This window comes from Cataglyphis hispanica, chromosome 22 (assembly GCF_021464435.1).
Source record: "Cataglyphis hispanica isolate Lineage 1 chromosome 22, ULB_Chis1_1.0, whole genome shotgun sequence".
NCBI lineage: Eukaryota > Metazoa > Arthropoda > Insecta > Hymenoptera > Formicidae > Cataglyphis > Cataglyphis hispanica.
The window spans coordinates 4,352,883-4,369,722 of NC_065975.1; the positions used below are offsets into that span (position 1 = coordinate 4,352,883).

General features: G+C 34.4%; 1 protein-coding gene across 1 annotated transcript; it reads left to right on the forward strand.

Moving 5' to 3' along the window:
• The first annotated feature begins 244 nt into the window (after positions 1 to 244).
• Positions 245 to 10,288, forward strand: LOC126857790 (fatty acid synthase-like). Its single transcript, XM_050607512.1, is given in 14 exon segments — positions 245 to 462; positions 881 to 1,041; positions 1,573 to 1,890; positions 1,988 to 2,490; positions 2,642 to 2,946; positions 3,194 to 3,595; positions 3,696 to 4,711; positions 4,847 to 5,054; positions 5,057 to 5,090; positions 5,350 to 6,046; positions 6,246 to 7,074; positions 7,232 to 7,707; positions 7,839 to 8,102; positions 9,995 to 10,288. Coding segments are annotated over 14 exon segments (5,511 nt in total). The 5' UTR covers positions 245 to 458.
• Positions 10,289 to 16,840: the final 6,552 nt, after the last annotated feature.

The following is a 16,840-nucleotide window of genomic DNA, read 5'->3' on the forward strand; positions in this document are numbered from 1 at the left end:
ATTAAATAATGAACAAGAATAATAGAATAAAAAATTACTATGAAATTAAAATCAGAAAAAATTTAAGAGAGTGTTTAAATTTATATAAAGAATTTTAAAAAGTCATTATTATATAACTTAAATTATGTTTAATTATATTTAATTAAAACACATAAACTTTGAGTTTATAAAAAAATTAATTTTAAGAATAGTTTATTATAAATATAACATAATTGTCATAAATATACTTACGATTAGTAATAATATTTTTATAGGTACAGAGTCGGTCGATAGATGTAGAATATATCTCTCTGCTACATCGTATTCATAATGACAATATAAAAGGACATTCCTACAGAGGATACATTATTGCTGGATCTAATGTATCCGATAATGCAATAATTAAAATAGAACGCAACGTATGTACGAAAAGACCGATTTGTTTTATATTTTCGGGACTTGGATCTCAGTGTTTTGACATGGGTAAATAAATCGCACAAATTTTATATTACAATAATATTACAAAAATATTTAAGAATTATTAAAATATAACATACATAATTGTTTGCAATTAACATTTAATAATTTTTAATTTACGCATATGTTGACATTCTTAAGTATAATTAAAACATAAAACGCAGATATAACATCTACAGTTTGCAAACTTTGTAATTTTTTGATATACATTTATTAAGTATGATAACTAAATTTGATTAAACTAAAATATACAAAATATAGTAATAATACTGTAGGAAGAAAGTGCAAAATCAAGATAAACAATTTCCCGAGATTTTATTGATATAGTTTTAGATCAATTTTTTAGCAAAAATATTATTTAAGACAATGTATTCCAAAACATTACAAAATAATGTAATTATATTATTTTTATAAATATTGGTAGGTCGAGCTTTAATGAAATTTCCAACATTTATTAAAGCAATCCAAAAATGCGACACAATTTTAAGACCTTACAATATATCAGTGACAGATATTATAATAAATAAAAACAAAGATATTGTCGACAACGTAGTCAATTTATTCGTAGGCCTTATTGGGTTACAGGTATAAACATATATTTATAAATAAAATAATATTTAAATAAATATTTATAAATAAACGAGGATCATTTCATAAGTAATGCTCAATGTTGTAACGCCGCGAATGCATGATGTAATCCCAACGAAATTTTTAGACAATTTAGTGGAGGACTCGAGGAATCAAAACGTCGCTTAAAAACTTCTATAATGCGTGTTCATTGTGAATTGACGAGTGTTAGAAATAGCTTCCGCAAACGCCTTAGGGATATGACGCGTGAAAATCTATGATCGTACATCAAGATCAAAACTTTGCAGTCAAAAATTTAACAGACATTCATAGTCATTTGCATTACTTATGAAATGACATATATCTTTTATATAAGCTGCAGGTTTTTTTTTGTATTGTCTAATTTTTTTTACAAAGAATCTTATATTTAAAGACCAGTATTTTATAAAAAACTAAAGTTATTTGTAAAAAAAAAAATATATAACTGAAATCAAAAAGATCCTATTACTATTATTAAAAAGTTGTAATAAAAAATAATATATATTGCAGATCGGAATAGCTGATCTTTTAACAAGTATTGGTATCACTCCTGATATTATAATGGGTCATTCCATTGGCGAATTAATCTGTGGATATGTCGATGGATGCTTGACTGCTGATGAAACAATCATGTTGGCATATTATGTCGGCTTAGCATTTTTTAAGTCAAAAATAATAGATGGCTTAATGGCTGAAATTAATCTCAATTTCGAAATTATGAAAAATATCTGTCCATCGGATATTGATGTAGCTTGTTACAATAATTTACATAATTCTATTGTAAGTGGACCAAAGAACTCTGTAAGAACATTTCTCGCCAAGTTACAGGTTTGTGAAAACACTCAAATATTATTAAATAATATATTTATATATTTATAATTATATATTAAATTTTAAATAAATGACAAAATTTATTCCTATTTAGAATGAAAATATTTCTGTAAAAGAAATTTCATTCGGAAGTATACCTTTTCATAGTCGTTACGTCGAGCCGGCAAGAGTTAAACTTTTGGAATACTTGAATCAAATATTGCCGCAACAGGTGTCTCCAAGTTCAAAATGGTTGAGTGTGAATGAATCTTATGAATGGTTCAATACATCTCCAAAATTAAGTCTAGCAAAATATTATGCACACCATCTGCTAGCTCCAGTATTATTCTCAAAAAGTCTGCGCTTTATTCCAAACAATGCAGTGACAATTGAGATAGCATCGCACAACATTCTACAATATATTCTTAATGATTCCTTAGAAACAACAGTGACAAATGTCGCGTTAGAACAATTTTCTCACAAACCAAATATTGAAACATTTTTGCATGGAATTGGAAAACTTTATAATGCAGGATTACAGCCAAAAATCGCAAATTTATATCCGGAAGTTAAATTTCCTGTAAGTCGTGGTACACCAATGATTTCTCATCTTATAAGGTAAATGTAACACAAGTTTCTTCAATTATGTTCGTTATTAGATAAATGGTGAAATTTTAACAAGCAGAAGATTGAGTTGCCGTATTTTTAATGGTGATGTAAAGACAAATTAATATTTTATACATTGTTGAATTAATGACATTTTTTGTAGATGGGATCATTCCAAAGATTGGTATATATTTCGTTATACTGGGAAAAGAACAATTGACAAAGGGGAAGTAATTGTTACTATTGATGTTTTTGACGAAGAATTTATATATATGACTGGACATGTCATTAATGGAAAAAATTTATTACCTGCGACGGGTTATCTTTTACTTATATGGCAAATGGTTGGCTGGTTAAAAAAACAATGTTATATCGATATACCAATTGTATTTGAAGATGTCAATTTTCTACGTTCTACAATATTACCAAAACAAAGTTCGATCGATTTAACTCTTATGATGCAAAAGGGTAACTTGTACAATTAAATTAATTTTGCAAATTATATATACAAAAAAATAAAAAAATTTATATAAAATATGAATGAGAGGAAAGATTATATAAAATATAAATTCAGAAAAAAAGCTTGTATTTAACAAATAAACCGTTAGAGCAATCTGTCAATAGAGTGACTGCAGATTTGAGCAGAAAATGTACTATTAGCATCAACTGCGTTCTTATAAACTACGTTTACAAATTGATATCGATATTTTTACAGGTAGTAACAAATTTGAAATAATTGAAGGAAACAATACTGTCGTTACTGGAACAGTACGAATTCCAATTAATATTGAAGACGAGAAAATATGTACTACATTTATTGATCGAAATGACAATGATGAAGAGGTGATGAGTACGAAAGATATCTATAAAGAATTGAAGCTTCGTGGTTATCAATATATCGGCGAATTTCGTGGACTAAAAAGCGCGTCAATTAGGGGAAAGAATGGTCACATTGTCTGGACTGACAACTGGGTAACATTTATGGATAACATGTTACAGATGATGATTTTAGGACTGAATTCGAGAAGTCTTTTTGTACCAACAAGAATTCGTAAAGTAGTAATCGATCCAGAATCTCATATAAAACAAATCGAAAAGCTTCCAAATGAAGAGAAACGTATGTTTGCAGTAATTATAAATGAGCACAATATTTAACTTTGTATTATTTTTCGAAAAATATATCTATATAAAATATGCGCTATTGTTCTATATTGCAGAAGTTCTTGTACAAAATTATAAGCATTTAAATGCTTTAATATCCGGAGGAATTGAAATAAGCGGCATTTTGGCTACAGTTATATCTCGCCAACAAAGAGCAATTGATCCCGTTCTTGAAGAATACAAGTTTGTCGCTCATCAAGATTTAGATGTAATGTCCTTAGAGGATACAACAAGAATGTCCGTGCACATTGCGCTCGAGTGTTACAATATGATAAACGTAAAAATCATGGAATTTGTAGAGGATAGCGATCAAGTGATACCGGAGAATTTGAATTGTTTATTTGTGAATAAGGTTCTGGAAGATTTTCCGCAAAATCAAGCCGATATCAAACTGGTAGCAACACACGAGCGGTTCAAAGATATCACTTTGTCTGACAATATTTCTACAATAGAATTTGATAAACTGACAAAAAGTGAAAATTGTTTGATGATTATAGGTTACGAAATTTTAACAAAAAATAAACACGAATTATATGAACGATTATTATCTGTCATAATGCCAAAGGGATTTCTTCTAACATTCGAAGAGTTGGATGCTATCTACGACTACTCATGTCTGGATAAGTATGGATTAAAAGTAATTTTGGAGAAACGCACCAACGACAAGACAATTATATTATTAAGAAAAATACATGATATTGAAAGGAGTCAACAGATTGTGCATATAAATAATTATGAATTCTCATGGATAGACAGGCTTAAATCATTCATGAACATTGAAAATGAAACTACGAGAATTATAGTCGTCGCAGAAGGGGACTTTGAATGCGGACTAATCGGCCTTGTAAATTGTTTGCGAAAAGAACCGGGCGGTAAAATGATTAGAGGTGTATTTATTCAAGATAAAGATGCACCTACTTTTTCATTGCAAGATCCGTTGTATAGAAGCCAGCTACAACTGGATTTACCCATCAATGTTATACGTTCCAGAAGCATTTGGGGTTCTTACAGACATTTTCCATTACCATTACCCCAACCAAAACTCGTAAAGAGTGCTTATGTTTCTCAAATGGTATGTTAAGAAGATTCGGTATTTAGAAAAAATTGTAATAATATTTCGTGATAATTTTATTTTTAAATTAAATAATGATTTAATAAAATTTAATTTGAATAAATTAAAATGATTTATTACATTTATTTAATTTAGGTGCGAGGTGATCTCAGCACTTTTTGTTGGATGCAAAGCATGATATCTTTGGTCAACAATGATGAAGAAAATCTGGTAAGAATAGTCTATGCGTCTATTAATTTTAAAGATGTCATGACAGCTAGCGGTAGACTCATTTCGACTTCCGTCGCACCTTTTGAACAAAATAATAGTTCCTTAATCGGAATGGAATTTGTTGGTTTTAATAAAATGGACAAAGAGTAATGGGAATGTGTCCAAATAGGTAAGATAATGATACGCACACACAAAGAATTTCGATTAATGTATTTTTAATAAATAAATTGTTTAAAATAATTCTTTTATATTTAAATTTAAAATAAACTTTTGATGAAATAAATAAATAAAAGAATTGTTATATTTTGCATATTTCTTTTTAATTTTCTATATATAGAATATCATTCAAAATAAAATGATTTTTTTAAATGTAACTTTAATATAATAAATAATTTATTATATAATCTTTTTTTAAATCTTTTTTTTAGCGGATTTACAAATGTTTACATAGCTGATAAATATCTCAGTTGGGTCATACCTGACCAGTGGACAATGGAAGACGCCGCGACAGTCCCTTGCGTATATAGCACATGCTATTACGCTTTGTATTGTAAAGGTAAAATGAAGAAAGGCGACAAAGTATTAATTCATTCTGGTACAGGAGGCGTTGGACAAGCAGCAATTCACCTTGCGCTTTATGAAGGTTGCGAAATATTTACAACGGTTGGAAGTAGCGAGAAACGAAATTTTATAAGAGAAACATTTCCCTCTATTCCCAAGGATCATATTGGAAATTCTCGAGACACGAGTTTTGAACAAATGATTATCCAGAAGACAAACGGTCGCGGAGTGGATATCGTATTGAATTCTTTAGCTGAAGAAAAATTGCAAACATCCATCCGTTGTTTAGCGAAAGGTGGTCGTTTCCTCGAAATTGGAAAGTTTGATATGATTTCTAATAATTCTTTAGAAATATTTGCATTCTCAAAAGGCATTAGTTTCCATGGTATAATATTGGATAATTGGATATTTTGTGCAAAAGAAGAGGGTAAAATGATATTGCATAATAAAATAATAGAAGGGATAAAGAAAGGGGCTATCAAACCGTTATGCAGAAAAGTCTTTGAAAGGGATGAAATAGAAACTGCGTTTAGATATATGGCTGCTGGAAAACATATTGGCAAGGTATGATCATATTTCAGTATACCTACAATGTAAAGATTAATTTGAATTGAAATATTAAATTCTCAAAAAAATGCAAAGTTTTTTTTCGTATTATCTTTAATATTATATGTAAATAGAAACTGTGTGTCTTCGATTTCTGTTTCATATATATATATTTCAAAATATAATATAATATTGTATTAATCAATATTATTTGCAGATAATAATAAAAATTCGAAAGGAAAATGAACTCTTGGATGCGCCTATACTTGCACATCCCCGGTACTACTGCCTGGAACGCAAATGCTATATCATTTTAGGTGGTCTAGGTGGTTTTGGTTTAGAATTAATTGATTGGTTGATTCTACGTGGTGCAAAAAATCTAGTAATAACCTCGCGAACTGGAATAAAAAACGGATATCAGCGATCAAGAGTAACGTTATGGCAATCTTACGGTGTAAATATACAAATCGTTACAGCTGTTGATACTTCGAGATATAGAGACTGTGAATATATATTAAAATTTGCCGAAGAACAAGGTCCTGTAGATGCTATATTCAATCTCGCAGTTGTGTTGAAAGATGATATATTTAAGAATCAGTCCCCACAAACATTCGAAGAAACCTTCGTGTCAAAGGCATGGACAACGAAAAAGATGGACGAATTATCGAGAACTATTTGCACTCAACTTCGACATTTTGTCGTTTTCTCTTCCGTTTCATGCGGAAGAGGTAACGCAGGTCAAACAAATTACGGAATGGCAAATTCCGTAATGGAAAGAATTTGTGAAAAAAGAAAAAAAGAAGGTTTACATGGTTTGGCTATACAGTGGGGCGCAATTGGTGAAGTTGGGCTTATGGCAGATATGCGACAAGATGACAAAGAACTTGTTATTGGAGGTACATTGCAACAAAAAATATCTTCTTGTTTGGACACATTAGAAGTATTTCTGCTACAAGATCGGTCAATTGTAAGCAGTATGGTTGTTGCTGAGAAGAAAAAATCTAGCCAAGCAATGAATCCACTTGAAGCAGTTGCAAATATTATGGGTAAGTTTATGTAGCAATTGTAATATAAAAATTTTATAACAAAACATTATGCATTAAAAATATTACAAGAAATGTAAGATTTAATAATTATTATATTGTTTTAAAAGAAAATAATGTTTGATAAAAATCAAATCAAAATATTTTAATTTTAAAATAGGATTAAAAAATTTAAACATAGTGGCGCCAAATGTATCACTGGCTGAACTAGGCGTGGATTCAATGATGGCAGTAGAAATTAAACAAACCTTACAGAGAGAATTTGATATTTTATTGACAGAACAAAATATTCGAAACCTCAATTTTGCTGCGCTTAGAAAAATGATAAATGCAACCGAGCAAGGAAAGACGTATGATGTTACTGAAGCTGCTACAAATATTTTAGACAGTTTTGAAATGTTTACACAAAAACTTACGGATTCTGACTTAAATCCAAATATTTATGTAGAACTTGATACAAAAAGGGAAGTTACTGGAAACATAATATTTTTTATACCAGGAGTCGACGGATCTGCAAGCGTATATAAACTGATGGAATCGAAAATTAAATCTATGGCATGGTGTTTGCAACACGGTGCAATTAATATGCCGGATGTTACTCGTTCAGTAATGAAATCAGCTGCATATCTTCTGCCTGTACGAAATTATAAGCTAATCTGTTTGATATTTTTATTTAAATTGTTGTGTGTTTAAACAACAGTATTTGATTATACACATTCTAACACTTTTTTTACATACTATCTCATATTCTTATGTTTATTTTTTAGTATGTAATGGAGAAAATGAAAGATCAAAAAGATCAAAAAGAATTTTTAATAGTGGGTTATTCATTTGGATCCTTAATTGCTATCGAATTAGCAAGATTATTAGAAGCTAAGAATTTCATTGGACGGTTAATACTTATAGATGGAGCACCTGATTGGATAAAATTTTTGAATAAAAAATATTTTAATCATACTTCGCAACAAGAATTGCAAAATGATATTTTACTTTATCTTCTAAAACTATATCTCGAATCTGACAATGAAATGGTTAGTCAATTATCAAAACCACATTATGACTTTGTAACGATACGACCATCGTTACGCGGCCGTCCACCCGCTGGACGCCGCAAACCGACCGCCGTCCCACGCCCATCAGTCAAGGGACCATTTGAGCGAAGGCGCTACGCGCCCTATTATAGTTTAAATCGGTGAGCGAAAACAAATATATGATAATTTGTTTACTGTTTATAAACGGGTCGGCACACCGTACCGGAGCTCGGCTCGCGCGCTCGGGAAACCGCTCCGACCGTTTCCGAAACTTCCCGAGCCGCGGTCGGGCTCAACCGAATTGTTGGAAAACAATTATCGCGCCGACGCGATACCGCCGACGCCGGGTATAAAAGGACGCTCCACCGGCTAAAAGAGGAATCTCATCCGTGCTCTGAAGTCGGCAAGACGCTCAGAGCAATCCAGATACCTAGACGCTTACGAGCCAGATCGAGGTTGGGAGTACTCCGCCTCTGCTGGGCTTTCCCAGCATCTCGCCAAAAGTAAGCGCTCCTACCAAACTACCGATCGTCCGGCAACTACTCAAGCGGTGGGAAATTACCCGCCACCGACGGATATTCCCGTCTGCCGAACGCTCCTGATCCGCTGCAAACCCATCCTTGCAAATCCGGAACAAATATCGCGAAGTATTTCGCGCACCGGCATAAAGCCGCCCGAGACTCGCCATTAATACGGCAACGAAATCCGCGCGCGTAGGGCCGTGAGACCGTCCTACGCACCGAATTTGGCAATACGCGATTCGCCAAGACGCGAGGCTCCCGCCCCTCGCGTAGGCATTACCGCGCGCCATTACAATTACCCGGCCGACAGGTGCTACCACCCATCGACGCCGGGTATCGATAATCGCACGCGACCGTTCGATTTCCCGCGTCCGATCGCGCCGCTCACGAGTGCCCTACCGCGTGCACTCGAGCGCATCACGCACCGAAATCGCACCACCGCCGTGCATCCGCCGTTCCGCCTGACCGACGGACACGCACTCGCGCGTCACTCCCGGTCATCCGTAATATACACACGTTACACATATTCGATACACATCCGACACACATTGTATACACTCACAACCATACGTCCTCTACGCGCACATCCATAGATAGATATATTATATACACACATACGACACACGCCGTATACACTCGCATCCATACGTCATTTATACGTACATTCATACGCGATACCGCGCACACGCATCCGACGCTCATTCCATACTTACGCACTTATATATGTATACACACTCACTCACACATTGTACATATTTTCATACATAAATAAACACATTTATTTATTGTACACCCGGCTACGATACTTGCTATACCCTTCCGAGCCTTGATCCCGGCCGAGTTATCCAGCACCAGCGCTCGGGAAAAACCGACCGTTACAACTTTTTATTATAAAATTTAACTAATTGGGTTTACATACAGTTAATATAAAAGAGTATATAAAATACATTATTAAATTATTTGAATATTGTTCTAAAAGTCTTATATATATTTTTAAATGATAAAATTTTTTTTATTATCTTATTTTATATATAATACAGATTACAGAAAGATGTTTTTAACATTTTATTGATAAGTCAAAATGATAATAATAATAACAGTACCTAAGAATTATATAATATTTACGATTGAAATGTAGAGTATATTTCAGAATATATGTAAAATGGGTGTCAAATTATAACAGTAATTCTTGATTACAAGTTATTGCTAATAATTAAAAGATAAACTAATTTGACTTACGTAGTTCAAAAATATAAAAAAAATAGTTAAGCAATAAGAATATAGATATACAATATCTCCAGAAAATACAATATAAACTTTCTTATTATTGTACTAAAAATAGAATATTTACATTATTTACATTATTTGCAGATTGCGTTAGACCTGAAAGAGTGCAGTACATGGGAGGAAAAATTAGAACTAATTACTGCTCGCTTTTCGGAGAAGATTAATACGTTAAGTGTTGAAAATCAAAAACTTTTATGTACAACTGTTTACGATCATATAATTGCTGCACAAGATTATGATATATCTTCATTGTCACGCATAAAATCATCTGTAATATTATTAAAACCTACACTTACACCTTTCACTTTTCCTGAAGAGGATTATGGTCTACATAAGGTAACTTTTTTATTAAAGCGTAACACATTTTATCATTTTTAAGATATTTTTTGAAGAGAAATTACTTTTAGATTACTGAAAGTGCAGTACAAATTCATTACATAGAAGGTTCTCATATCACAATGATCGACAAAATAGCATCATTCATTAACGAAGCATTCTAAAGTAAATAGCTCTGTGGATGCTTCGCCGAACAAATATCGATTAGTTGGAGGAGGTGCAGGAAAGGTGGTCCATGGGTAAAATGCGGTATTTTGATATAACGGTTTATTATAACTAAATAATGGAATAAAATATAAAGAAAAAAATGTTCGTCTTTTTATTGCGATGTTAGATCTGGGACTGACTTTGTAGTCGCGCGGAAGAATATCAAGTGCTCCCTCGCCTGATCCACTTGAACGCGTCAGAGCACAATTCGATATCATCGAAACATTGCTCAAAGATCGAATTTTTTAGAAATTTTGATTGCTTGAATTAGAAACGTCGATGAACAACGAAAGAGCTCAACGACCCAACAAACTCTGTATCAATATTAAATTATTAGTTAAATGATATTTATGGAAGAAATATATAATTAATTACTTTATTTTTTTCATTAAAAAAATATATAAAAATATGAATATCTAAAACCATTTAACATAATAAAAGTTAGATCTATATATATATATATATATATATATGGGTACGTTGTGTACGTATGTGTCCGCTAATAACCGTATTACCGTGTACAGCGAATTATATCTATTAGAAAAGTTTTTTTCTATTTTACAATTTTTGCCATAATTAATGAGAAATCAGTTTAAAAAAAATTGGCTAATCCATTCAAATGTAAGTACGCGGCGAGAAAGAACATTCTACTGTTACGTGATTGTCAGACGTAACACATAATTAAACTTGATTATTAATTAATTATTAATTGCTAGATTATTAATTTCAGTGTGTTTCATTTCACAGAAATTATTGCAAAAATCGCAAAATACAATTTTTATATTCAGTTTAACTTGTTCTACACAACTGCTAGTGATACAGTTATGCTTATACGCATCAGTGTATGTATGTGTTACGTCCTGTCGACTCCACGATTTCTTCCTTCCGCGAAGATGCAGCAATGATTGTCGATTGATGATAAAAATGAATCGTTCAACAAACACAGCACCTTGCGCCACATCTTAAACACTTATTGTTAGTCACTTGTTGATAATTATGTTTACAAATAATCGTGAGAAAGACGCAAAAAGATTGATGATGAACGACGCTGGTCTCCTCAAGGTAACAAAAATTCAGTAGATATCCCTTATAGTAAAATTTTCCGGCGAAAAAATAGAAAGATACCGTCAAGATAATAAAATTTTATATTTAATAAATCACAACATAATTAAAGTAACAGAGCATATAGCTAAAATAGAGTTTTTATTTTATAATTAACTTTATTTTAGCTGTATGCTCTACTACTTTAATTATATTGCGATTAAATATAATTTTTTTTTAAATATGTATAAATAAAGGTTTTTAGAAGAATAAATAAAAAAATGTAATGTATATAAGGCAATGAGAGCCAAGCGCGGATATTAGTAGCGCATAAAGTTTATTATTGGAAGGTAAACTTTACAAAAGAAAAAGACTTTGCAAAAGAACTACAGAACGGACATTTCGGCTATTTTTTGGGCCATCATCAGCGCACTTAAAGAATAAATTATAATTATAAAGTTAGTGTACATACGACGTTAACATTTGTTCCGCGAGCGCAAACATTTACAAGCACGCATGTACATACATATATATATAATATAATATAAAAAATTCAAGCTACTTCTCTCTCTCTCTCTCTCTCTCTCTCTCTCTTTCTCACTTGGCAACGTATTGGGAAGAAAGAGAATACCAGCGTGATTGAGAGTTAACACGATATCTATGTAATACAAAAAGATGCTAAGAATTATTTTCTCCTTTATCATTAAATTTTAGAGATCTCTATATTTTTTGTGACAAGTAATTAACTACAATGGTGCCTAAATAGAAAATGCATGTGCACCATAGGATGTTAAACAAGCTAACAACACATAGCTTCTTCTACCCAATTCCAATCCTCACCGCCAAGTTGGTGAGCCCTGATAACCTGAATAACTTAGACATTGAGCCAGAGATTGGGTAATCAACTCCAATGGAAAGCGAGGTCAGGGAGCGGACGAGAATAAGAGAAATGGTCCTCCGAAAAAGCGATTGGGCGTAAGGCTAACAATCTTACACCATAAAAAACTTATTGTTACAAAGCCACAGGACAAGAGCCTTGGACAGGATAGACAAACAGGGAAAAAACATGGGACAAAAAAGAATAAAAAAAATTGAAAATTTGGAACATAGAATGTCAAAATACATCATCTAATCATCTCAATTTCGATCTACCCCTCCTCCTTCTTTATGCCACATCCTCAAAAGTCACCATTTTGTCGCTCTCCATTTTCATCCTCCTCCATTTTCACCACGTGGTGTTTGTATATATGTGGTTTATGTATTATATGTGTAAGGTTTTTAATTCTTTTCAAAATTTTATCAATATATCTTATATATATAAAGAGTTGGGAAGTAACGCGTTACTTGTAACGTCGTTACCGTTACAGTTACCTTTTTTCGGTAACGATCGTTACTTTTTTTTGTCTGTAACGATAACGGTAACGTCATTACCTTTTCACAGTAACGATAACGAATTAGTCGTTACTTTTATCGTTACTTTTTGGTTTTCTATTATCTTATATTTATTCAATAAATTGCGCGCTGATCACGCGCATTATTCTTGATTGGATAAAATTATTTCGATATAAAAGCGCTGAAAGCATAGGCTTATACTAATGAAGAAGCCATGGCGCATGCAAGGAGAATCGACAAAGAGAGATATATTTTTCTGTCCTAACTGTGACCATAGAAAATAACGAATCGTTACTTTTTTAACTAACGGTAACGGTAACGCATTACATTTTAAAATCAGTAACGAATAACGGTAACGAGTTACTTTTTACAAAAATAACGGTAACAGTAATGCGTTACTTTTACAGAGTAACGTTCCCAACCCTGTATGTACAGGGTGTCCGATAATTCGCGGACTTTTAAGGGAAGGTAGAGGGTGTTATTCTGAATAGAAACCTGGTAATATTTTGTGATTTTTTCAATATTTAAGAAAATATTATTTTAAAGATCGGCCAACGAAGTGCCGCGAGCTGTGGCGAAAATGCCTCCCACTGTCAATTGATACTCGGTCCGCGGCGAAGCAATGGGAGGAGCAGTTTGCGAGCATGTTTCGCTATGGCAACTGAAAAAAATACACACATAATGAAAAGATCACATACATAAAACGGAGCGCGCGTTATGTGTGTATTTCTTTTGGTTGCCATAGCGAAGCATGCTCGCAAACTGCTCCTCCCATTGCTTCGCCGCGGACCGAGTATCAATTGACAGTGGGAGGCATTTTCGCGCCACGAGCTTTTCGCGGCACTTCGTTGGCTGATCTTTTAAAATTAATATTTTCTTAAATATTGAGAAAATCACAAAATGGTACAGGACTTTTCTATTCAGAATAACACTCTCTACCTTCTCTTAAAAGGAAGTCCGCGAATTATCGGACACCCTGTATATATATATATATATATATATAATAAAACTTTTTAATTAAAAAAAAAACAATAAGAGTAAATTGTATTTCTTTATGTTCTTCTTTCTTTTTGAAATACTATTTTCATTTTTGCTTGTACTCTCGATATATTCTTTCTTAAATTAGAGGATGTCCATCATCCTTTGTCTTCAAAGATAATAAGGGGCAACATTGCTGTCAGTATACACATTTTAAGTGTGGCGCAACCTTGCTACCAATATGTGTAGCGATGATACCATTTTCTTTTTGCCTTCATGTTTCTTTATTCTTCTATACATGCAAAAAAAAGTTTTAATTATAACATGTATTACACAATATATATATATATATATATATATATATATATATATATATATATATATTACAACAATAAAGGATAAAAAAATCACACTTACCATATGCTTCAACGTATAAAATATGTATCATATATTTTTCCAACTATTTCTGCTGTAATCTTTAATAAATATAATATAATAACGATATATATATATATATATATATATATATATATATATATATATATATACAGGATGTATCAAAACAAGCATAGTGTCCTTAAAGGGTCGTATTCCCGAATGAATTCTAAGACGATTTTTCTTTTACGAAAATTCGATTTGAAGCTTAGTTTTCTAATTATAAAAGGAAATAGTGAGCGAATGACGGGATGGATACGGTGTAGCGCTCGAGTCAAGTGTAGCGAGCGCCTCGCGTAAGCACTTGCGTCGAATGATAAGTTGCGCCGCCCCTGCCTACCATATGTACCTGTCTCGTAATTGACCTGCCTAATGCACCTGCGTCGAATGAGCACGCTTTTCGCGCGGCTCTCGCACGGCTAGACTATGGGATGTACGCTCTAGGCGTGCCAGCAGCAGCTTCATAGTGTCGCACGGCAACGAAAAGTGTTTGGTTTCACGCATGTCCCTTTCGTCGCGAGGTCAAACTTTGCCTCATTCGCCAATACTTTTTAATTAATATTTCAATAATTATTGTAAAAATTGCAAAATGGTAAAAAACTTTTCTGTTCAGTTTACTGTCCTCTACCCGCTCACAAGCGTTGACACAATCTTTGCAGGATACCCTGTATATATATATATATGTATGTATGTATGTATGTATATATATATATATATATATATATATATATATATATATATATATATATATATATATTGTGACGTTGCCGTCTCGCGCGCGTTCACCGGATCTCTCTCCGATCGGAAAAAGCACCCGCGCCAGTCGCAAAACATTAGAGTCGTAACGAGATCTCCAGAGGGGCGTTATTTGTCAGACTTATTTCGTCTTTTTAATTTTGTTATTATTTCATTATCTCGATACAACACGGGTGCCTTACCGGAGGAGCGTGAAGACGGCCGCACCAAAAACAACGATCACAACTCGGAAGATGACCTTCGAGAGGGCGGAAAAAGGAAAGGAATTATTAACCACCGAATTCGGAAGCGAGGCAAGAAGCGCGAGAGGACAAGAAGGATCCTCGCGCCTTGACGCAGGACCGGGCGGACACGTGCCCCGAAGGACCCCGAAGAAGCTCCATCGCTGCGAGACACGGCGGGAAAAAAGGAGGTCAGCGAGGGTCACCGGTGCGTTCCTCGCTTCCGAGATCCCGGCGAAACCCGCCGAGGTCCTCTCAGAAGGGTTCCGTGAAAAATATTGATCGCGATCTCGGGGGTGCACGCGCCACCGGTACGATCATGAGCGTGCCGCCAGACGGCTGCCTCGCGTGTTATCGCGTGATTGGCCGTAATAACACCGATTGCGCATCCCCGGCTGGCTCGGCGTTACCGATTCTAGATCGCGGTGTTCCTGGGTCAGACTGGCGCGAGCTCGAACGAGTGACAAACGTGCAAAAGTACCTAAAGATTCGAAGGGTGAGCTCACAAGTGCGAGCAAGGAGAGATCCTGCCAAGGGCAGCGAGAGCCGGTGGAACACGCGAAGAGGGCCAAGGGAGGAGAACTGGCTAGGCCCAGGACTCCCCGGGAGAGAGAGCTTCGCTGCCGGTGAGGTTATCCCCTCGTATCGTAGCCACGCATGTTCACGATATCGGGATCGCGTCGTTCTGCCATCGTGACCGTAATTTAGTGTTGTGTTTGCGTTCGAACTCCGCTCGGAAGTTTAGTGATTATCACGTCGTTGTAACGTAATTATATTGGTGACACGACCACGTCGGCAAGCAACTCGAGCCTCGAAGCGTCTCGAGTGTTGGATTCAATTAATATTGCACGTTTTATACCGTATCGTCTCTCTGGAGATCGCGGATCGGGACTACTGCGTAATATATTAGTCGCGTAATTTCTCGCCCGTCTAGCATCTACGTCGTGTATGTGTGAGTAGTCGGTCGCCGAGTGAGTGTGTCTTGCGATTATGTATCCCTTTTGTTAACCGTCGAGGGTGAGTGCGTTTTGTGTGGATATTTCTGTCTATTATTTTCTCTGTCGAATCATATGCGTAGAATGGAGGATTGATAGAATGATTTCGCGGAGGGTACGGAATATCGTTCTGAGCGTTGTGAGCTAGATTTGCGCGGTGCATGCTAGGGGTGCACTGGATGCATGGTACTCATACGGCATGACAGAATAGTGAGCGAAATATTATGGATCCATGAGGGGTCCGATAACTGACCCGGTATTGCGATCGACCCTGATTTAACAGCGTCTTATTTTTTGTGGCACTAAGCCGTTTCTAATATCCAGACTCGCTTCTGCGAATTTATCGACATCGAGTATACCACCGCTTATCTTTGTTTATCATTCGGACGCACCTTTTCTAAATTGATAAAGCTGTTATTTCTTTATTATGCTTAACGAATTTAATTTCTTTTACGCATATTTGTCGCTCTGTCTTTGTTGCCTCTTGCCTTCATATATCGTTCGTCCAACATCCGCCCTGCCCCTCTACCGTTAGGTGAGCTAGTCCGCCCGCGACGAAATCGACTTCT